Source organism: Prionailurus viverrinus, chromosome D3, assembly GCF_022837055.1.
Source record: "Prionailurus viverrinus isolate Anna chromosome D3, UM_Priviv_1.0, whole genome shotgun sequence".
Lineage (NCBI taxonomy): Eukaryota > Metazoa > Chordata > Mammalia > Carnivora > Felidae > Prionailurus > Prionailurus viverrinus.
Genome location: NC_062572.1, coordinates 79232802 through 79255500, shown reverse-complemented (window position 1 = coordinate 79255500; position 22699 = coordinate 79232802). Strand labels below are relative to the sequence as shown.

General features: G+C 46.9%; 1 protein-coding gene across 2 annotated transcripts in view; it reads left to right on the top strand.

The window, feature by feature from the left end:
* CCBE1 (collagen and calcium binding EGF domains 1) overlaps positions 1–22699 on the top strand; it is a 248201-nt gene that overhangs the window by 180033 nt on the left and 45469 nt on the right. For both annotated transcript variants that reach the window (XM_047827888.1, XM_047827889.1), the window contains exons 3-4: positions 18397–18449; positions 22447–22581. In XM_047827888.1, the coding sequence (XP_047683844.1) occupies positions 18397–18449; positions 22447–22581 (188 nt within the window). The remainder of the gene's footprint in view (positions 1–18396; positions 18450–22446; positions 22582–22699) is intronic.

The following is a 22699-nucleotide window of genomic DNA, read 5'->3' as shown; positions in this document are numbered from 1 at the left end:
GTCTTACCACTTCTTTCTAGTGCAACCCACAGAAGGGTGTCTTTGGCGGGGAGTAAAGAACCAGACCCTGGGGAAAGCCAAACAGAAGTCAGAAGGCACTGAAGCTCTGCCAGCGACTAACGCACTTAACGTTGCCAGAGACACGAGAACTTCCCTTGTTCTTTAAAGCAGGCTCACGTTCGAGAAACGTGTTTCCTCCTTGGTTTGCTCTGCTCTGCCTGGTACCACTGGTTTCTTGTTTACACTCAAGCCACAAGTCTTTCTCAAGGTCACCAGTAAATAATTTACTACTGCCGAAAGCACCTGGACATTCGTCTGTTATTGTTCTCCGTGTGATAAGGGCCGTGTCTACAGGTTAATAAGAACGTGTATATTTGAACTACCTGTGAGTGATTTCTGTACCCAAAACAAATATCTAGGCTCTTGATAAAACCCACAGCAATCACAGAAGCCTTACTTGCGACTCATCCCCAAATCAAAAAGCCTTTTGTACTCTTACTTCCCCAGATGGGATCATCCATGTTCGCGGGATAACTGGAAAAGAACAAGATCTTGGGGTGGCAAAGAACAGAAGTGCCTCAGGAGTAAAGAGAGCTGTGGTTACATTACTTGGTGTTGAAATGGGGGAGAGGGGGAGGTAGTGGCCTTAGAAAACAGGGCAGCCCTGGGGGCTGACTCCCCCCGCCTCTCCGTCATGAAGTACCTGCTTCTCTCAGGAGTCTGGCCAATGCCCAGTTTCCCCCCCCAACTCAGGGTTTCAGCTCACCGGTCTCTCCAGACCTTTCCCAGCTGCGGGAGCCCCCGCCGTACTGCCTCGGCTAGCTAGCCTGCTCTAGGGGCATCTGTTAATGTAGAGCCTTGGACGACAGCATGAGATCGGTCTGGCCCACTGTTTTGTCCCCGGAGAGATGGCTAGGTTGGCCGCCTTGGATCCACATGCCCATTCCCAGTCTTCTGAACCTAGCGGGACAGCAGTGTTGCCTCTTGGTACAAAGTAGGACCGGGCGGTCTACCCAGGGGGACACAGCAATGGGCTGGGAAGTTCTCCCTGGGAAGTAGCCATGGACAGGCAGGTACAGTGACTGACGTTTCCGGTTCAAGAGACACCTGGGTGATTTGCGGTTCTCGTTAATGAGGCACTGCTCTCTCTCACCACGTGACAGAACTCCAACAGTGCTGTGTCCCTCACCCAGGATGGTCAGCACCTCGAGGCAGAATGCCCTGCGTGCCCCGTCTTTGCCCTGAATGGCCTTCCATTCTCTTCGCTGTCTAGATAGATCTTATCCCTCCTGCAAAATCCAAATCTAACTCACAGAGAATTCCCAGACCATTCCGGTCCGGGCCTGCCCTATTCTGCGGCAGTTTCTGATGGACTGGGTATCATGTCTTGAGTATTTTATTATTTTCAAAGGTTGTGTTGTAGTTGAACAGTTCTTATGTCCTGCGTCGTCCGTGATTGTATCAGCTCTTTATAATCTTAGGATTCTTTATGTTTCCCAAGGCATCCATCAGTGACTTGCCCAGGGTCAGGATTCAATTATTTTTTGATCCAATGTAAGTTAATATACTGTTTAGCCTTCGTGCCTTCCAATATTTTACAGCTGTTCATCACAATTGGTATAGGGGACCCTGGGTGGCTCACTCGGTTAAGTGTCCAACTTTGGCTTAGGTCGTGATCTTGCGTTCCGTGGGTCCGAGCCCCGCATCGGGCTCTGTGCTGACAGCTCAGAGCCTGGAGCCTGCTCCGGATTCTGTGTCTCCCTCCCTCTCTGCCCCTCCCCCACTCACACTCTGTCTCTCTCTGTCTCTCAAAAATGAATAAACATTTAAAAAGAATTTAATTGTTATAAGCATTCATTATATATATACTGTAACCCCTACACTGAAGAAGAGGAAAGAGTCTAAACAGTAATTGTTACTGCTATCATTATTACTATCCTTTTATTGGATATTTCTCACATAACAGGAACTATACCAAGCGTTTTATCCATCTCATTCAAGCCCTAACAAAGCACGTATCAGTAATACTGCGTTTTTCAGAAGAAACTGTAGAATATAAGTTTCTACGTAAGTTACGTCAGTTGGCCAACCCGGTAGGTGGTGGAGTCGGGTCTCAAGCTCAGGTCTGCCCGACTTTAAAACAGCTGCCCATAAAGTGATACCGTGCAGTGTCTCCACATTCTTGTGTTTCATGGTGTTGATTCATTCAGGCCGCCTAAACACAGAGGCCTATGTTGTCACCGGGCAAAGATCCAAAATTGGCATCCTGAGACATCCTGGTGCCCTGGACGGAGCGGCTCAGTTGCCAGGCAGCCCCTGGATTGTTTCTCCAGTCGTGGACAGCTCGCTTGGATTACCTGGGCGTCCCAGTGCTGCTTCTCAGAGTGGGCGGTCCAGATAAAGCTATTTTTAGTCCTGGGAGGCAGAAGACGGTGAAGGCAATTTGTCATTAGTCCATGCAGGAAACATCACTGGGGCTACACCCTCCTTCACTCCTCCCTGTCCATTACTCCTGCCAGTCCCTAATTCCTTCTGCACCTTGTGATCTAGAAAAGGAAGAAGAAAGAGCCCACAGGAGGCCAGAGAAGATAAACCAAAAGGAAAAAAAGAAGATAAAGGTGTTACTCTTATCATGTAAATAGCCCCTTGGATAGCGTCTTCCCAAGGAAAGTTGGAGCCACGTTCATTTCAGCCAGAATGTGCTGAGCACCTATGATCTTCAGACGTGGGGCTAGGTACTCAGGATAACCAAGAGCTGATCCCTGCCCTGGAGGAGTTCCTGGTCAATTAGCAGAGCCTGATTACAGCAGGTACAATGGTAGGGATTTGTGTGTATTCTCGTGGCCTAGAAGATTCTCTGTAGAGCCACCTTTATCATAGAGCCCCAAATTAAGCTCTGTTGTTGGGGATCAGACCCTCCTACTCTTAGGTGCGCGCGCGCTCTCTCTCTCTCTCTCTCTCTCTCGCTCTCAAAATCTGCAAAAAGGAAAAATATGATAAATGAGAAACTCCCTAGTGGACTCAATACAGAGATGTGGGCAGCCTCTCCCTTCTAATTGATACTTGAGATATCAGTGATCTGAAGTTGTATCGAAAGTGGGTATCGCTTGCATCAGGAACATCATTCCTGCACCTTAGAAACCCTTAAGTTGATCCACATGATGACTGACGCGTGACGAACTCCTGAGAACCACCACTTGAGCAAACTTGTCTAGAAGTGACTAGCACCTGTGAGCTGCAGGGGCCAGGGAAGCCAGGCTCTCCTAAAAAACCTGCACATGACACATCAGGGGGTTATCCACAGGTTCTTGTTACTTTTGCACGTGTTCATAAAACATTTTCAATGTCTGGAATGATCGGAAACTGATTTCTTAAATGAATTCCTTCGAATGCATGCCTGTTTTCTCCCCCTGGGGATTGCGGGTATACATTTTTTGACCTGTATTTCTCTTTTCTCTGGTGAAAAAGTACCCATAACTGGACTGTTTCATACTATCGTTAATAATTTTGCATGGTGGGGCACCTGGGGGGCTCCGTCGGCTAAGCGTCCGACTTCAGCCCAGGTCATGATCTCAGGGTCCGTGAGTTCGAGCCCCGCGTCGGGCTCTGCACTGACAGCTCAGAACCTGGAGCCTGCTTCTGATTCTGTGTCTCCCTCTGTCTCTCAAAAATGAATAAATGTTAAAAAAAATTTTTTTTTAATAATTTTGCACGGAATGGTAATTACTTGAAGCCAGAAATTTTTTTAAATCAACTTAAGTATAATTTACAGCCGATAAAATGCACCAATTTTAAGTGAACAGTTCAATGAGTTTTGACAGAGTATATGGCCATGTAACTACCACCACAGTGAAGATATAGAACATTTTCATCACTTTAAGAGCTAGGGAATTTGGGAGTTGGGGGAGATCTTAAAGACCACCCTAGTCCAAGGCCCTTTTTTCACGGAATGGGAAGCAGAGACTCAGAGTAAGACTGGCTTCCTTACTGGGCCCAGTTCTTGCGGGAGGACATCTCCCCAAACTTTGTCCTTGGCCCATACCTTCCCTGGGTGTGTTTATCCAACACTTAGCATCACCTGTTCCTCTAAAGCCCCTGCCTTGCCCATGAGTTGCCTGAGGCCTCAAACATCCTAAATGCTGTTTCAAAACTGAGGGTAATTAATACCTTCTAGTCATCTCCAAATCTGTACTATAACAGTCTTTTGTATTTCGCTCTTTTCCCGTGTAACCTGCACCAGCTAAAGGTGACCTGATCCTCCAGGCAGCTCCCCTGAAATAATTCTCCAGTCTTGGACTTCTCTGTTTTTCTTATTCTCTGCATCCAGTGTGTTGGGAAATCCTATCGATTCTGCCTCCGCAATTTCTTTAAAATCTATTCTTATTTCTCAGTTCCCACTACCCTGTTGACACCCTCTTAACCTCTTGCCTGAAATATTTCGGTAGCCTTTTTGAGTGCTCTCAGTCTGCAGTCTCTTCTACCCGACCTCTCCTCTGGGCCTGTACTGTAACTCTCTGACTTACGGATTACGTGAGTTTCAGGCTTCGGAGGCACATCCTGAAAGTGATCTGAATCAAGGGCAGGGGATTTTCCCCCAGAGTGAGCCGAGGTTCCAAGACAGAGAAGGTGGATTTGGGGCCAAGCTAGAGAGTCACGGCTGGGATGTAGCAAGAGGGAGGGTCCCTTTATAGGGGCCCTGATCTAGCTTCCTGGACTGGAGCAACCCCCACGGGTGGCACATTCCTGCAGCCTCTGAAACTGAGTTATGACTCTTCCCTTCTGTCCTGAGGAAGCACACTGTCCCGGCATTTTGATGCCAATAATGCCCTCTCTTGTGGTCTCTGTGGCTGTGCACCTGTGTTTCTCCCACACTGATTGTTTTCAAGGACCCAATGCAAATCGCACTCATCTCCCTGTCGCCTGTAACACCCACTTCCGGGAAGAGGTGGCCCCTGCAATCCTGCAGCCTCGGTTCATGTTCAGCTCAGCTTTAGTTTTCCCATCTGTAAGAAGCATGGTTACGAGTATTTAATGAAATAATCTATGGAAGATGCTTGGCTTGGTGTATAGGAAGGTTTCAATTAAGTGTTGGTTGAATTCACATTTGATGTTTCCAGTTGCTGGTTAATCCGAATTAAAGCTCTTACTGTGATATCGGATCATTATATAATTCAGCGTCTAACGTAGAAGATTCCTGCTCTATTCTGCGAGTCATTTAGAGGTAGCGTATGAATTTCGACCTGAATTAGCACCAGTTGTGTTTCATTTCATTTTCCGTAAGAATTTGATGCATATGAGGAATGGCATATGTCACATGAGTGATGGAAGAAAGATCTCCGATCGGGCTCCCTCTGTCTTTGAGAGTCATTACAAGTAAAGCTGTCTCCTTTCAGGCTGCCGCATTTAATTCCCAGCTGACCGACCCGTGGGCAGAATTCTGAATCGGGAAATTGTCGTTACAAGAGCTCTCGGGAAATGCCTCACTTACCAAGGTGAAGTACAGGAAAGGGGGCCGAGTGCCAACGAAACTCTGCCCACGGCATGGAAAGAAGGATCGCGGGCCTGTCAAAGCAGAGAGGTCTTCAGCTTTGGTTAATTTGCAAGGACGGCTCCAGACACTTATATTTCAAGGGTCAGCGTTTCACAAGGCTCAAGGGCTCCCTGCACAGTTGTTCCTGAAGTGGAATAAAAGCCTGGTTCTTCTCCAGGCCCCTTCTGGCTTGCTAACCTTGCATTGCAGTAGCCTTGCTCCCATAGACTCATTCCCTTTAGTTATTTTAGTTTTCTGGGTGTATTAGGCTCCTATAAGCTGAAACCAAAAATAACAGTTTAAACAAGGTGGAAGTTTGTTCTCTTACACAAAACTGTCAGGAGTCCTTATCTTCTGTGGTGGCTGGACAGCAACATTGACCGAGCTCCTTGTGTGTTGACCCACCCATCGCTACGTTCCAAGATCGCTCACTACCGTGTTCTTGCTGTCACTCACGGGAAGGTGAAAAGGACAGCTTACGTGCCCCTTCCATTTAAGGTGTCACGGCTACTCACATCCTGTTGCCGGGCTTATACGAAAGGCAGTGCCTGGTGGGTGCGAGGCTGCAGAATTCCTCCCTTTCTTCTGGGAAGTTAACGTACCCAGCTATAATCTGGGCTTTTGTTACAATGGGGGGAAAAAGGAAATAGTTATGGAGAAAGAGCTAGTTATCTCTGCCACGGCAATGACCTTTGGAAGTGTGGCTGTTACGGGTAATTTGGGTCTCTCACTGGGGAGAAAAACCGAAGGCAATATATAAAAACAGTCTTGTGGGTTATTGGCCTCCGAGCTCTGGCCCCATCAGGGATGTTATTCCCTTCCACGGTGGCAGCGAGAAGTTAATTTTCTTCTATTAGTTTTAAAATATAACCTTTTCTCACTATGAAAGTTAAGACCTGATAATTACAGGAAACCTGGAAAATACAGGCAAGCAAAATGATCGCAACTAGGGGGCCTGGGGGGGTCACAGTTCAGGAGTCGTAAACAGAGGTCAGAGTTGAAATCCTGAAGCTGAACCCAGCCTTTGAAGAAGAGAGAGCAGCGAGAAAACGCTGGCTGAGCTGCACGGGGAGCCCAGGGTGGGAGGAGAAGGTGGAGGAGTCGTCAGGAAACTTCAGAAGACTTCAGGAATGCTTTGGGAACCACCGTGGATGACTTCTTGTATTGCTCGGTTGATCGCGAACAATTCATTGCTTGAAGATCTGATTTTCTTGGTGAATGCCATTGGAACAGATTATTAATAACCATTCAGGCATCCCTTGGATGCTCAGAGGGTTGATAGGATAAAAATACATCTGGGACCAGGCCTTTGGGCCCCCCAGTGTCACTGCATATGGTGAACTATATCGCTGCAAGGAATGGTCTCCACTTCCCACGCGCTGTCCGTGTCCAATGGAGCAGAGAGTAGGACACGATTCACAGCTATCAGTGCTTCTGAAAATTAGCAACCCTGGGAATAAACGTCGGCAGAGATTCGTTGGTTTAAACAGGTCTTATGAATGGGGAAAATCATTCTCTTAAAATCCTCCCTTCAGACGAACCTCTATTTTTTTTTTTAATTTTTTTTCAACGTTTATTCATTTTTGGGGGACAGAGAGAGACAGAGCATGAATGGGGGAGGGGCAGAGAGAGAGGGAGACACAGAATCAGAAACAGGCTCCAGGCTCTGAGCCATCAGCCCAGAGCCCGATGCGGGGCTCGAACTCACAGACCGCGAGACCGTGACCTGGCTGAAGTCGGACGCCCAACCGACTGCGCCACCCAGGCGCCCAGACGAACCTCTATTAAACCATTTTTCTGATGTGAAAAAAGGACAAACATCCTACTAAACGATGCCCTAAGTCCCAGAAGTAATTTTATGGCATTAATAAATGCCATATATCGGTTCCAGGTGACTTGGGTCAGAATCAGTTCGGCTGAAACCTAGTTGTCCAAAATCTAAGTCTTGAGTTTCCGGGCAAAGTAAATCATGGTGGGTGGGTGCCTGTATGCACCATTCTCAAACGCGCTCATGACTGCTACTCCTTGGCCAACTTTCAAAACTAGCAGTTTCCAAAACTGTTGCCAAGCCTGGCATTAGAAATGTACCAAAACAGGGGCACTTGGGTGGCTCGGTTGAGCGTCTGACTTTTGATTTCGGCTCAGTTCATGAACAGGGTTGTGGGATCGAGCCCCACCTCTGGCTCCCTGCTGAGTCTGGAGACTGCTTGAGATTGATTCATATCCCCTCTCTCTCCCCCCCCCCCCCACACACACACCTCTCTCTCTCTAAAATAAATTTAAAAAATTCAAAATGTATGTACCAAAACACCCCTAAAAAATCCCTCTCGTTTGATTATTTCCTTTATTTTCTCTTATTACAAAATTAGCACCTGTTCATTGAAGGAAAATCAGAAAACACATTAAAAAAAACCTGACTTACTGTGGTGATCATTTCACAGCGCATATAAATATCAAATCGATATGTCATGCACCTGAAGCTGGTACAATGTTATAGGTCAATTACATCTCAAAAAAAAAAAAAAAAATCTTACGTAAAGAGATCCATGAATACCCAACCTAATCTTTATTTTTTTAATGAAAAGATCTCTTGCCTATGTGTATATAAATATACAGATGCATACAGTTTTTATCTTTATCTTTTTTATACAAAGGTAATGCCAAACTACCTTTTTCAATGTGTTACCATTTTTCCTTACGTTTCAAAAACGGCCAACTTCTCTATTGAATCAGGGAAAAGACAGCCAGGGAGCAAGATGATGAGGGTTCGTGGGGTAGAAAACTCACTTGAGGAGGTGGGGAAGGAGGGAAAAGTGTGTGAAAAGAGAGCTACATATGTAGCGTTAGCATCGTGGTGAAGAGGCAGGCAGCCCCAGGTTCTTGTCTCCAGGACCCGCGTAGACTCAGGGATGCCCTCTGCGGAGGTCCCTGACCCTGTGAGAATGTCTGATATGGCAGGGAGATAGGGAGGTGGTGGAAACAATATACCAAAGTGGCTACACGTGTTCTCAGCCCCGCAGCCCGGGCAGTTGTCTGTGCCTCCCAAGTGCTGCTGAGCCAGCTTTGAGGAAACAAGACGAGATCCGGTCACGTGCCTCTCATCATGGAGAACAGATATTACACTGATCACATAGAGGGGAGTGCAATGTGTTAGTGGCCTCAGAGGGTTCTCCTGCTAGCTGATACACGACCGTGGCAATGAAACGGCCGAGACACTGGCTTCGGTACTGCTGTCAGTCAGCCCTGGCTTCTTCTCAAAGCCAAGCCAATGGGCAGTCAGACCATGGCTCAGCCGCTGACTCCCTCATGCTCCCTCCTCTAAAACACACCAGGGTCCTTGAAGGTGAACATTAGAGTGGGACACAACAGGAAAACCACATTTCTTTGCACGTTCCCTGTTGGACTTCATACAGCCAGCGTTGTATTGAACTCCATATGCGTCTTTACACATCGAACCCGCACACCAAGCCAGCAAGGTGGACACTATTGTCATTCCTCTTTACAGATGGGGAAATGGAGTTAGGGGGACTTTAAGTCACTTGTCTAAGGTCCCCACAGCTGGAAAGTAGAAGAGCGGGGATTCAAACCTGGGAGGTACATCCCCAGGGGTCAGGGCCCTAACCACCGGCTCTTCTGTCTTCCTGGAAGATGCCTGATGAACATGTTGTTGGATTGAATACGTTATTATCACTTGAAGCCTTGTAGGAATAACTACCTTCTGGTTGTTACCTTAGCCCTATCTAACGATAACCCTCACATGCCTAAAAAATATTTTTTCTGTAATTCACACAGCTAAAACCCAGATGATCCCATGCCCCAGGTATTAATGGTGAGAAGAACGGCTTCAACAGCTTTCCCCTCCTCCTCTAGTCTTTTCGCGTATGTGTGGGAAGATACATCCAACGTAAAATTTACCACGTTAACCATTCTTAGGTGTGTATTTCAGTGCCAGTAAGCACGTTCGCATTGTTGTGCAACCATCAGCATTCGTCTCCGGAACTTCCTCATCGTCCCAAACTGAGACTGTGTCCCCATTGAGCAGCTCCCCATTCCCTCCTCACCCAGCCCCTGGCCATCACGGTTCGACTCTCTGCCCAAGAATTTGACTGCCTCAGGCACCTCATATAAGTGGAGGCCTACGATATTTGTAACTCTCTCTCCAGTATTTCTTTGGTATGGTTTCACTTAGCATAATGTTTCCAAGTTTCATCCGTGTTAGAGCATGTGTCAGAAGATCCTTTAAAGGATGAATAACCCATTCTGTGTGTATCACGTTGACTTAACCCATCTGCCAAGGGACGTTTGGGTTGTTTGTACCTTTGGCTATTGTGAATGATGTTGCCATGAACAGATGTGTCTTTTGAGTCTGCTTTCAATCCTTCTGGGTATATGCTCAGGAGTACATTTGTAGGATCCTGTGGTTACTCTGTGTTTAAATTTTTGCGGACTTGCCATGCGTGTTCTGCCTTTGATCTTGGCCGTCGGTAATTGTGCATATAAGACCACGTGATATGTAACATACTGCTTATGAGTCTCTTCACATTGTCACTGAGATTTGGCAGGAGCAAGTTTATATGTAGATAAATAAATGGGTTTGTTTTGTTTGTTTTGTTTTGTTTTTAATCTTCACTGATTGCTACGGTAAACATGATCTGATTCCATTTTCCCGGGAGGAGCACTTTCTGGTTACAGGGCTGGATCCAGGCAGGTCTCAATGGGAGATGAATCATTTTACTGGGTTCCGTTCTCAGGGCATCTGGTGTAAGAGGCATTCTAGAAGTTCATGTGAAGTCATGCGAAGCTCAATCAAAGTTTCTCCAAGAGAAGAAGGTTAAAACAAAGAGGAAAACTTCCTCACTCTGAGGAGTTTGACAAAGAAATTCAGGACCGCTTTGAAATCCTCAGGCTTTTAATTTAGTCCCAGGAGTTGTGTGCTGTTCCTGGCGTCAGTCTCTTATGGACCCCTCGTCTGGCATGTCGCAGTGCAGTTAGTAGTTAGATGGTGAAAAAGAACCCCGCTGACTGGGCTCTGCACCTCCCCAGCCTCCTCTGTCTTCATTTAGGACTAACTGGTTGGAGATGCGCGGAAGCCGCCATCGGGGCCTTCAGAAGCCGTCACCGGGAGGCTTCCATTGTTGTGCAATGAGATATTCCATTGAAGGGACTCTTTAAAAATATGTGGAAACTCTGTGCGTGGGCAGGAGTATCTACTCATGGGTATATTCCACGTGGGCCTCTGGCTTGGTGTGACAGTCGATCTCCTCGGGTACAATTTTCCCCAAGGAACGTACCTTCTACCTCTCGCGGTGGTGGACGGAGGGTATCTGACAAAGGGAGCCGGGGGTCAGGAAACCAGAAGTCCACCTTCTCACCAGACCTTCAGGTTGGCCTGCTGTCTGTTGGCCTCCACCTTCCTCCGTACCTGGCGTCTCCGATTCCTGAGCGGGGCTGAGCCTCCGCGGGGTCAGTTGGCTTCTCCACGATAACCGCCCCTGGAGGCACGTAGGTTTGAAGTCACTCTGCTCTGCGAAATCACTTCCCATTCTCCCGTCCACTGGCCGTGTTCCTACTAACTCCATATTAGAGGGGCACCTGGGTGGCTCAGTCGGTTAAGTGTCCGACCCTTGGATTTGGCTGTGGTCATGACTTTGCAGTTTCATGGATTCGAGCCCCACGTCTGGCTCTGTGCTGACAATGCGGAGCCTGCTTGGGATTCTCTCTCTCCCTCCCTCTGCCTATCCCTCCCCTACTCACACCATCTAAAGGAGATAAACTTTAATAAATAAACTAACTCATATTAGAAATATACTCCTAAAACTATGGACTATCAGCTTGAATTTATATTTCCTATTCCCGTTATTTGGCATTAGCTTGGGAAAGAAAAGGACAAAAATGTTACTTTTCCATCATGTTGAAATCAAAATTTTCTCCCTCCCTCCTTTCTCCCCCTCCCCCTCTCTTCCATTTTTGGAAAAAGAAAGCAAATACTATTATTCATGTCTTATCCACGAGGAATCTAAAACCTCAACAAGTTTAAGAAACAAGCCCAAAGTCCTATCATAGGCTCTTTTTTTTTTAATTTTTTAGTGTATTTTTGAGAGAGAGCGAGCACACAGGGTGGGAGGGGCAGAGAGAGAGAGGGGGAGACACAGAATCTGAAGCAGGCACCAGGCTCCCCCCCGTCCGCGCAGAGCCCAACGCGAGGCTCAAACCCATGAACCACAAGATCATGACCTGAGCCGAAGTCAGACACTCAACTTGACTGAGCCACCCAGGTGCCTCATCATCACAAGCTCTTTAAATGACAGAGCCAGAATTGTACAGCAGATGTTCTTGACCCCAGAGCCACTGTTCCATCCACTACCTGTAGCTGGGCAAAAAGAACCCCGAAATACTCTAAAAAGTGCAGTTTTTTTCTCTCATTACAAACAAAACAAATAAAACATCTGAGCTGTCTGGTGCACGTGTAGGCAAGCGATGCAGAGGAAGCACCAAATAAATCTTAGGAAAATTTACTGTTGCTGTGGGACGAGTGTTGAAATATCTCTTGCCTACTAGCTCACTTGACCTTTCAAGGTTCCTTCTTGTCCTTCTAATTCCGCAGGGAGGTTTTTTGTTGTTGTTGTTGTTGTTTTAATTCTTCTCTAGAATCTGATAACTAACGGCAGACAGTCCGATGTTGATATCTTGGTTTTTCCTTCCAAAAGCTCTCACACGCGCTCGGTCGCTGGGATGTATTTCTGGCCGCACTGTTTTTATTTACAACGTTTTGTGTGTGTGTGTGTGTGTGTGTGTGTGTGTGTGTGTGTGTGTGTGTGTGTGTGTGTATGCTCTGGGGCACCCAGGGGAAACCTGCACAGACTTTCCTGATGAGCAGATGTCGCCCTTTCTATGTGACAACCACCTAATCGCCACTTCCCCTCGCCAAGAAATGGGAAAGGCGTTTTGCGTTTGGAAAACCGAGCTCTGCCACATGAAGCGGCTCACGAAGGGCTGTCTCCCCCGAAGTCCACATGAGCTTTCCCCATCTTCGTTTGTTTTTCTTAAAGATAAAAAACGGCCATGCTTGTACTTGGGTCCGGTCGCATAAGGAGAAGGAGGTCTCACTTAGGCCATTTCAACTTCATTATACGTAAGTTGTGTTGTAAGTAGTCTTTGAAACGCGGTAAGATGTGCAGCCAGTGTTTATTTTTTTATACTTTGGAATATTCCGTCGTTTATTTTAAATCGTGACTTCTGCTGGATGGGTGTTTGACCTGCAAAATAATGCCGTCTTCAGGAACTCTCGAAAAGCAAGAGGGGGCAGTGAAGTCTCAGACCCCCTCCCCTCGAGCAGAGCGATGGCGTTAGGTATGCAATTAAGAAAAAAGCCAAGGGGAAGTTAATTCTGGGCTGAGCAGGTATTTAAAGGAAGCATGGCCATCCCGAAGCTTAGATCTCCCGACAGAGCTCTGTAGCCTTTTGAAAGCATTATCAAATCACTGTGTTATTTAATTTTGTGGCAAGGCAAATGACAGGTTACTTTTGGCTCCACTAAATGGACAACCCCAAGCTCTTGCAATGCTCAGAAAGATCAGAATGCCCAAGTAGGATGTCTTGGATGAAGAGAGAGAGATTGTAAGGGTTGTATCCGTGTGCGTGAACTTTGAAATGCCATTAAAGTTCTCAGCGGCTGTATGTTAGGTGCGCCATTTACATAGAAAGAGACAAATAGAACCGTATGTTTCAATGTGGCGTTGCCCCGAAGATATATCAAAAACACATGTCTCCCCTCCATTCCAACTTTCTTATGATTCACTTGAGTTTCAGATCATCCAGGGCACTGTTGTTCCTCTTAGTTTTCATAGGACAGCTTCAAGTAATACAGTAAGTAAACTGTAAAATTTTAATGAATACCCTAGTAAGCAGTTTTCTTCCTGGTTGTTAGGAACTTGGACTCTCTTAAACCATGGAAAACGAGAGTTTTATGGAACGTCAAGGTAGATCCTCTACTTCTGTTAGAAATAATCATCATCATCATTGGGGCGCCTGGGTGGCGCAGTCGGTTAAGTGTCCGACTTCAGCCAGGTCACGATCTCGCGGTCCGTGAGTTCGAGCCCCGCGTCGGGCTCTGGGCTGATGGCTCAGAGCCTGGGGCCTGTTTCCGATTCTGTGTCTCCCTCTCTCTCTGCCCCTCCCCCGTTCATGCTCTGTCTCTCTCTGTCCCAAAAATAAATAAACGTTGAAAAAAAAATTTTTTTTAATAAAATAAAAAAAATAATCATCATCATGAATTTGTACACCATGGGTTTCTCTTGTCATGTAAAATTACAGTTCAGTTGGAAATGTTGGGAGATTATGTCTAATTGTAGGAAAACTCTGAACACTGCCACACGTTATTCATAGCAGGAAATCTCTCTCTCTCTCTCTCTCTCTCTCTCTCTCTCTCTCTCACACACACACACACACACACACACACACACAGATATATGTAACAAAATATGCTGAGGAAAGATTCAACGTAACATATTGATTGGACATGTACAGGTAGGCAAATGCGTCCTTTGCAGGGGACGGGACCCTGAATTATTTCATTCGGGTCTGATTCGGGAGCGTCCCAGCTGCTACTATCCTTTATAAAGGAAGCCTGCTTATTATGCTTTTGAAGTAAGATTGTCTACCACAGCTGGACTGCACATGAGAAAGGTTACAGGGAGAAAGGAGGCAGTGTTGCTGTACCTCAGAACGTGCTGGGCCTCAGAACGTTCTCTTACCAGATCAGTTGTGTGTGCATGTTGAATACGTTATCTGCGAAGTTTTTAATGGATTTAATACAATTCTTATAAATTTTGTTAAATTGCTCTTACTAAAATGCGATGGAAAAATACATTTAAGCATACCAGATTTTTCTCAGAAGGTCTTGTCTAATCTGGTTGAAGGTTCTGACCGTTTGACAAAGGTGGGAATTTGCTTTAGGACCTAGAGAATGCCTCATCTCCCAAATCTGTGGTTTCGGATCTTGTATTCAATACAACATACAGATGATAGGCTCACACGCGTGGTATAGATAGGCCACAGGCGATGGTGCACTTCCCAGGTGGCAGACCATATTTAACTGCCTTTCTCTTCCACCTAGAAAGCATGTCCAAATGCAAATTACCGAGACTATTTCGATAGCAATAACCTTGAATCTCATTTCTCTTATGGTTACACAGAAATAGTTTTGTTTTGTTTTTTAAGTTTTATTTATTTTTGAGAGAGAGAGATAAGAGTGAGCCAGGAGTGAGGGAGGACCGGAGAGAGAGGGAGAGAATCCTAAGCAAGTTCTGTGCTGTCGGGTCAGAGCCCAACATGGGACCCTGACCCATGAACTGTGAGATCATGACTGGAGCCAAAATCAAGGGTTGGATGCTTAACCAACTGAGCCACCCAGGCTCAGGAATAGTTTTGGGTGTTTCTTAATGATAGTTTGACTTTGATAGTCAAGGAAAAAGAGCAAAAGATCCCGGGCTGTATTCTTGAGACTTGCAAATTCACTGCCCCCAGCTTAATTCTTGGCCTCTGAATGAACATACTGATTTTGGAAGTGGTAAAGGGAAGTTCTCTAGGAGCCCAGCGGGGGAGCGGGGTTGGGGGGTAGGGGAGGATGGGGTAGGGGGAAGGGAAGGGAAAAGTAAGGAGGCCTGAGAAACTCAGAACAAAGGGGAATGTTTGCCGCAAGGGAAGTGTCAGAATTGTACCGTTTTATACGTGGTGTAGAAATGTTGTAACCGTGTGGGTCCATTTACATTATGGACCATGTGGGTCCATTATTCTGTTGATTGCATTTGCTTGCGTTATGAATCCTGTAAGACAAGGACATATAGTTTTTGCTTTGAAATAGTTAAGCGTAAAAAAATCACGTTTTATATAGGTACCAAGACATTTACCATTTACGAGGCATTTCAGCCCTTCCTAAAAATTCAGGTTTTTCTCCCTGGTCCCTGTGTTTTTATTCTGAACAACTCCCTGTAGCATTTCTCATAGCCCAGATCTGCTGGTGTTGAATGCTTGGTTTTCTTTTTTCTGAAACGTCTTGATTTCCTCTTCATTCTCGAAGGATATTTTTCACTGCATAGAGGATTCTGGATTGACAGGTCGGTTTGTTTTCTCAGCACTTCAAAGATGTCATGCCATTGTTTGTGGTTGCCGTGGTATTTGATGAGAAGCGCATGGACATTCAGATCATTCTTTCCCGGTATAGAATGTGCAGTTTTTCACTGCTGGCTTTCAAGATTTCCTCTTTTTGTTTGTTTGTTTGTTTTTTTGTTTTTTTTTCAGCAGTAGGACTATGACATCTCTAGACGTACGCGTGCATGTGTGTGTGTCTTCAACCTGTTTGGCTTTTGCTAAACATCTTCAGTGTGTAAATTCATGTTTTTCACTAAATTCGGGATGTTTCAGCCATTTTCACATTTGTTTTCTTCTCCATTCTCTCTCTGTTTGCCTTCTGGAACTCCACATACCATACCTTAGACCTTTTGAGGTTGTCCCCCCGCCTCGCCCCCAGTCCCTGATGTTTTGGTGCATTTTTTAAAATCACTTTTTCTCTTTAAATTGGGTAATTCCTGTGCATGTATCTTCCAATTCACTAATTCTTTCCCACTTCATATCACCATTCTGTTGTTAAACCCATCCAGCAAGTTTTTTTTTTAATTTGATACGCATATTTTCCAGTTCTTGAATTTCTTTTTTTTTTTTTAATTTTTTTAACGTTTATTTATTTTTGAGACAGAGACAGAGCATGAGTGGCGGAGGGGCAGAGAGAGAGGGAGACACAGACGCGGGGCTCGAACTCACAGACGTGAGATCTTGACCTGAGCCGAAGTCGGAAGCTCAACCGACTGAGCCACCCAGGCGCCCCATTCAGTTCTTGAATTTCTATTTCGTTCTTTTCTCACAGTTGCTATTTCTTTTAGATCTCCTGCCTTTTCATTTATTACAAGTGCCTTTTCCCTTACCTCATCGAACACCATCGTAACAGCCGCTTTAACGCGGTGTCTGATGCTTGTGACCTCTGGAATTGGGGTTGGCATCATTGATGGTCTTTCCCTTGAGAATGGGTCACGTTTATACAAGTTCTGTTGCGGAGATCCTGGATCCTGCTTTATTCATCCAAAAAGCGTTGATACTTTTCTTGGAGCAGGCAAGCAACTCGGATGGATGGCATGTGCAAACGGCCTCGCAGTCGGTGTTGGTCAGCCCAACCCTCGTCCAGCCCGTGTGGCGTTTAGCTGGGGTGTTTCGAGTCTTCTCCCCGCATGCCTGGGTGAGGGTTTCCCAGCGACTGGGCAGACTTAATACACAGAACTTAAGGCTCCTGTCCTCCAGCACTCTCATTTCCAGGATTTCCCCTGAATTTTTCACACCTCTGGTTACCCGCGTTTTGCCCTCCATTTGATCGGGCTGAAACCTGTCACAGGTTCTCTGTGTGTTCACTTTCCCCACCACGTAGCAACGGTGATGGGCGCTCGGGCCAAAGTCCTGAAAAGCAGGAAAGTTAGCCTGGGTGAGTCCCTCGTTCCAAATGTCAGCTCTCCTCTTAAATCCTGCCCGCCTTTCTTTGCTCTCCAGAACCTGCCAGGGGTTGTTTGCTTCTCTTTTGTCCTGAGTTTATATTCTCTATCTGCAGGGGGTCGGTCTGTTAAGAGCTTGAAACGCCAGACCAGAGACCTCATCTTTCCCGTGGAGATTTGCATTTTGATCTAATGGTGCCATTTCTCTACCTCAGGCAGAGATGGACGTCTTGGAAACTTTTGCTACAATTGCCTATTTGCTGTTTGTTTGTCTGTTTAATTCAGATAATTTAGATAGCTTTTAGTACCTATGTGGTCCAGGTGAAGCCAGCCTTCAAATGGGGGACCGCTTGGGCTTCAGCCTCAGCTACCTAATTATAATTTGCAATCATTAGGTTACAATTACCTAGTTATTTATTATTAGCAAGTTGTTATAATTAGCAAGTCACGTGAATCCTTGGCTTGTAGCCTGAGGGCCCTGGCCAGCCCCAGAGCTCCTTTTCAGGATACAGTTTCTTTATATCCTTTATGTAAAAGTTCTTTATATCCTGTAGGCCTCTGGTCGTCTGCTACAAGTAGCTTGAAGTCTCTGAATTAATCCACTTCATAGAATTCAAGCGATTAATTCCATATATTATGTGGTAAAAAAGGACCTTCTGCTACTGGAACATGTGGTCGTGTGCTGTTGATTATATTTTCCCTTGATATCTCTGTCTCAGCTTTCCTTAAAAATACCCAACCCCTAGGGGCGCCTGGGTGGCTCCGTCTGTTGAGCGTCCAACTTCGGCTTGGCTCATGATCTCGCGGTCCATGAGTTCGAGCCCCCGCATCAGGCTCTGTGCTGACAGCTCAGAGCCTGGAGCCTGTTTCGGATTCTGCGTCCCCCTTTCTCTCTGGCCCTTCCCTCTCGAGCTCTGTCTCTGTCTCTCTCTCTCAAAAATAAATAAACATTAAAAAAAAAAATACCCAACCCCTTGTCTCCCTTACACCTCACTTTTTCCTGGGCACAAATCACTAACTGAAAAGAATTATATATTATACATATATTTTAAGTTTATTTGAGAGAGCAAGCATGCGTGTGAGTGGGGGAGGGGCAGAGAGCGAGAGCGAGAGCGAGAGCGAGAGAGAGAGAGAGAGAGAGAGAATCCCAAGCAGGCTCTGCACTGTCAGCCCAGAGCCCAACGTGGGGCTCCATCTCACGAACCGTGAGATCATGACCTGAGCCGGAATCGAGTCAGATGCGTATCCGACTGAGCCACCCAGGCACCCCTGAAAAGAATTATATCCTTAATCTGACGTCACATTTAAAACACACTTTTGTTTGTTTCTTAGGAAAAAATGCTGCAAAGGGTATAAATTTGTTCTTGGACAGTGCATCCCAGAAGGTACGTAATGTAAAAGATTATGTCTTCTCACCTTGTTTGTGACTAATCGCTAGGTGTCTGTAGAGTTCCGATGTACGTAGAATGTACGTGGATTACCTGCGTGTGATTTCAGTTTTCTTCTGGCATTGGGTTCTTCTAGTACACGTAGCATGCTCCAGCTACATCGTTACCCGACAGGTACACCTATATTGAGTAATTCTCATAATACAGGTTTTTTTAAGCTGAAGAGGCTATCATCCCGTCATCAGCATTTCCTACACAGAGCACACACGTCCTCCTGACCTCTGTGTTTTTCACATGCTGAACTCAAAGCCCCTCCAAACACTCTGCTCAGCCCAGCACTAAAGGCATAGAGCAGTGGGAGCAGCAGGTGCCCGGCTCTCGGGGCATACCCACCCTCAAGCTGGTGAGATGGGGTATAGATTGCATGGAGTCGGACCTGAATTCTAATTCCAGTTTCCGTATTGCCTTAGCCCATTCTGGCTGCTGTAACAAAAATGCCATAGTCTGGTGCCTTACACAGCAAACGCTCATCTCTTAGTTCTGGAGGCTAAGCCAAAGACCAAGGCGCTGGAAAACTCCACGTCGGGTGAGAGCTTCCTCGTTCATTGACTGCCATCTCCTTGCTGTGTCCTTACACGGCAGAAGGGGCAAGGGAGATTCCTGGGGGTTCTTTTATAAAAGCATCAATCCCATTGGTGAGGGCTCTACCCTCATGATCTAAGCACCTCCCGAAGGCCCCCACCTCCCAATACCGTCACCTTGGAGGTTAAGATTTCAACATACGAACGTCAAGAGGACGCAAACGTTCAGTCCACAATACAAATCCTACCTTAGTTTTTGTGGGAAAGTATTTGTACTTGGCTCATGGTTGTTTTAAGAATATTACCACATGTTAAGTACTTGGAACGGAGGCGGGCTCTCATTAAGTGCTTGATAAATAACGGTTGCTGCTGTTGTGTTTAATAATAACTGTAATATGTGCGGTCGAGGCATTCGGGGCTGCAAGCGTTTGGAGCAGGCGCACAGCACAGAGAACCAGAGCAGTTCGAGGTGGTCTCCAGAAGGAGGGGGAGCTTCCCCCGGGGCCTACACAAATAGGAGAAAGAGAGCTGCAAAGGATTCCCTCGCTGATCCAGGAAACACAAAGCCCTGTCTGGAGAGCACGAGATTAGTGTGCCTGGGGCTGGGGAGAGGTGGGAGGGTAATGAGAAAGAGGTTTCTTCACTGTCACCCAAGAAGCCAGATCTCTGGAAGAGGGCTTCTGGTCCAGAGGGCTTCTGGTCCAGAGGGTTTCTGGACCAGAAGCCCAGCCGAGCCAATTCATGCTGCATTGTCTCCTAGAGAGCAGGCTCTTTGTCAGAAATAAGTGAATCCCTCCCGTGTATTGCTCTCTTCGGTGAAAGGGTGGAAGAATTCACTAAACCATAGCTGGGGAGAAAGCTGCTTTAGGAAGAGTGGTTAGGAAGTCACTTAACGTAACGATGGTGTATGTGGCCTTGGGTCTTCCCGAGACAGACTTGTCTCACTGCCAGCCAATTCTGTGGGTTAGAGCGTGGTGGGAAGCAACAACAACAAAGGTCCAAATAATTGCATTCTTGTATCAGCCAGCTTGTCCCAGTCCCCAGCTGTGTCCTTTATATTGCAATTGGGCAGATACTAAGAAAATTAAGTTTGGACCCATCACTTTCAGATCGCAGCTAAAGACCTTGCCCAACCTGATTAAAAGCAGGTTACGTGGGCACCACAGACTTAGATCTTCTTTAAATGTTAGGTCTTGTGGTTTCAAACATCAGAGCCTACAAGCAGCGCCCCTCACCCTCAAGTGAGTCTGTGACACCTGTGATTAACGTAGCCTCACCATAATAACACTGTTCTATTGCTTTCACTAGGACATTTAAGCGTTTTAATCTGTGGGAATAAGTCTGTGTGTGTGTGTGTGTGTGTGTGTGTCTGTCTGTCTGTCTTACTAAAGATCTCTTGAGTCATCAAGGTTTCTGTCACCAAGAATGCAAAGTATAAATGTAGAACTTCAGAAAAGATAAGTGTATCAGTTAGGATTCTCCAGAGAAACAGGTTCAATTTAAGGATTTACTTGGAGGCTGGCAAATCAAATGTCCGTAGGGTCGACCGGAGACCCAGCAGAAAGTTACAGTTTGAATCAGAAGGCCATCTGCCACCAAAATTCCCTCTTCCGTGGGGGAAGTCTTTTTTTCTAGTAAGGCCGTGAACTGATTGAATGGGCCCATCCACCTTTTGGAGGGCAATCTGCCTTATTCAGAGTCTACTGATTTAAATGTCGATCCCATCTATTAACAAAAAATCAAACAAAAAAAGCATCTGCACGGAAACATTTAGAGTGTGTTTGACCAAATATCTGGGTACTGTGGCCTACCCACATTTGACACATAAAATGAACCCTCACAGGTGGTAAAGAGACTAGAATGTTTAACCAAATCTGCTGAGTAGAAGCTGCAATTTAAAAGTTGTCTCCTATTTGTTGCTCTAAGTCAAAAGTCAACAACCTGTGGGCCAAATCTGACCCACTGCTTATTTTGGTACATAAAGTTTTATTGAAACACAACCAACACTCACGCACTTGAGTACTTGTGGCTGCTTCTGCCCTACCACAGCAGAGTGGAGGAATGCTGGCCAACCAGATGTGCTTTGCTACGCCCTGCTGTGTTATTTTGATTGGCCAGAGTGATCGAGTAATCTCATTTGTTCTAGTCCAACAGTTATTAATCGAGCATAAACTGTAGGAAGAGAGTAGTGCCCGTTACTCTAGGGGACACAGTCCTTCCCAGATACCCAAACAATCATCAGCGCGAAGCCATAAAGGAAGCGGAAGAACAGGGTGAAGCTTTTGCTGTGGGTCAGGCACGGTGCTTCATGCGTCATCCGGGTTTACCTTCAGAAAAGCACCCTGAGGTCGGTATTCTTGTTACTCCTCTTTTACAGGTAAGCGACTTGAGGCTTAAAGGACCCGAGGTCACAGAGACAGTAGCAGAGCTGGGGGGGCTGGCTCCAGAACCTGGACCCTCCACCACGAGGCTGCATGGCCCCTACTGTGGGGCCTGCTACAGGGTGTAGGCATTCAGCGAACAAGGCAGAGCACAAAACATCGGGCTGACAGACCCCCCCATCCCTCCTTCCTGTGTGGCGGGCGAGCAAAGCCAGGCTTACTCCGCATCCAAATATCGTTTATCTATGTCAGCGCCCGGGGAAGAGAGCGCAGTGACTGAGATGCTGGATCTAGTCTGGAGGTGAAAATGCAGCCTGAGCGCCCGACTCCCAGCCGGAGTCCCTTCAGAGGCTCATTAAATACGTTTGTAAGGACTGCGCGGAAGAGATGCTTTAATTCTTTTCAAGTTAGGAGGGCATCCACGCCAGTTTGCTCGGAGATCTCCAGCCACTGGACCCCACCCAGCCCCTTCTCGGCACGTGGGGTCCGTCCTGGACACACACGGCTACAACACACTGGGGGGCCCAGCTCTGCAGCGCCCACACCGTCTCTGTTCCCAAGCCCCACTCACACTCCTCCTGCCCCCGCCTGACTGCCAGCCCCTGCCCTCCTCACACTTTGATGCCCACGCCCCTCACCAGGCCCGGCCTCTCTTTTACTGTGCATCCGGAAGGAATCCCCTGTCTCTACCGCAGCTGGCGAGAGAGACAAAACAGGCCCCCAGGTAATGCCACGGGGGCCCGGCCGTCTAGAACGTCTTTGCTCTCTAGATGAGGGACAGACACCAGAGGGCGAAGAGGTGACCCGGGGGAGGATCACAGGTGACGCTGGCATTTAAGTGGCCGTGCTGGGCACTAAGTTACCTGTTGGGCTACACAAAGAGTTCGTGCCCTCCCACGCACAGCTGGCCACGCTTCCCGGGTCCCGAGCGGAATGCAGCCCAGAAGGTCTGCTCCAGACTCGGGTGCGGTGGCCCCGCCCCCAGCTGCTGAATGACTGAGGCTGATGTGCGCTCACGCTTGTCTGTTTCAGATTACGATGTGTGTGCCGAGGCTCCCTGTGAACAGCAGTGCACGGATAACTTTGGCCGAGTGCTGTGTACCTGTTACCCGGGATACCAGTACGACCGGGAGAGACACCGGAAGCGGGAGAAGCCGTACTGCCTGGGTGCGTTGCCGCCACACGTTATCTTCCAGCTCCTGGGGGGATGATTCTGTCCTCTGCTGGACACTCTTCGTGGGTGGGACCAGCCCCCAGGAGCCGCTTTGATCTTTGTTTCTTCCCT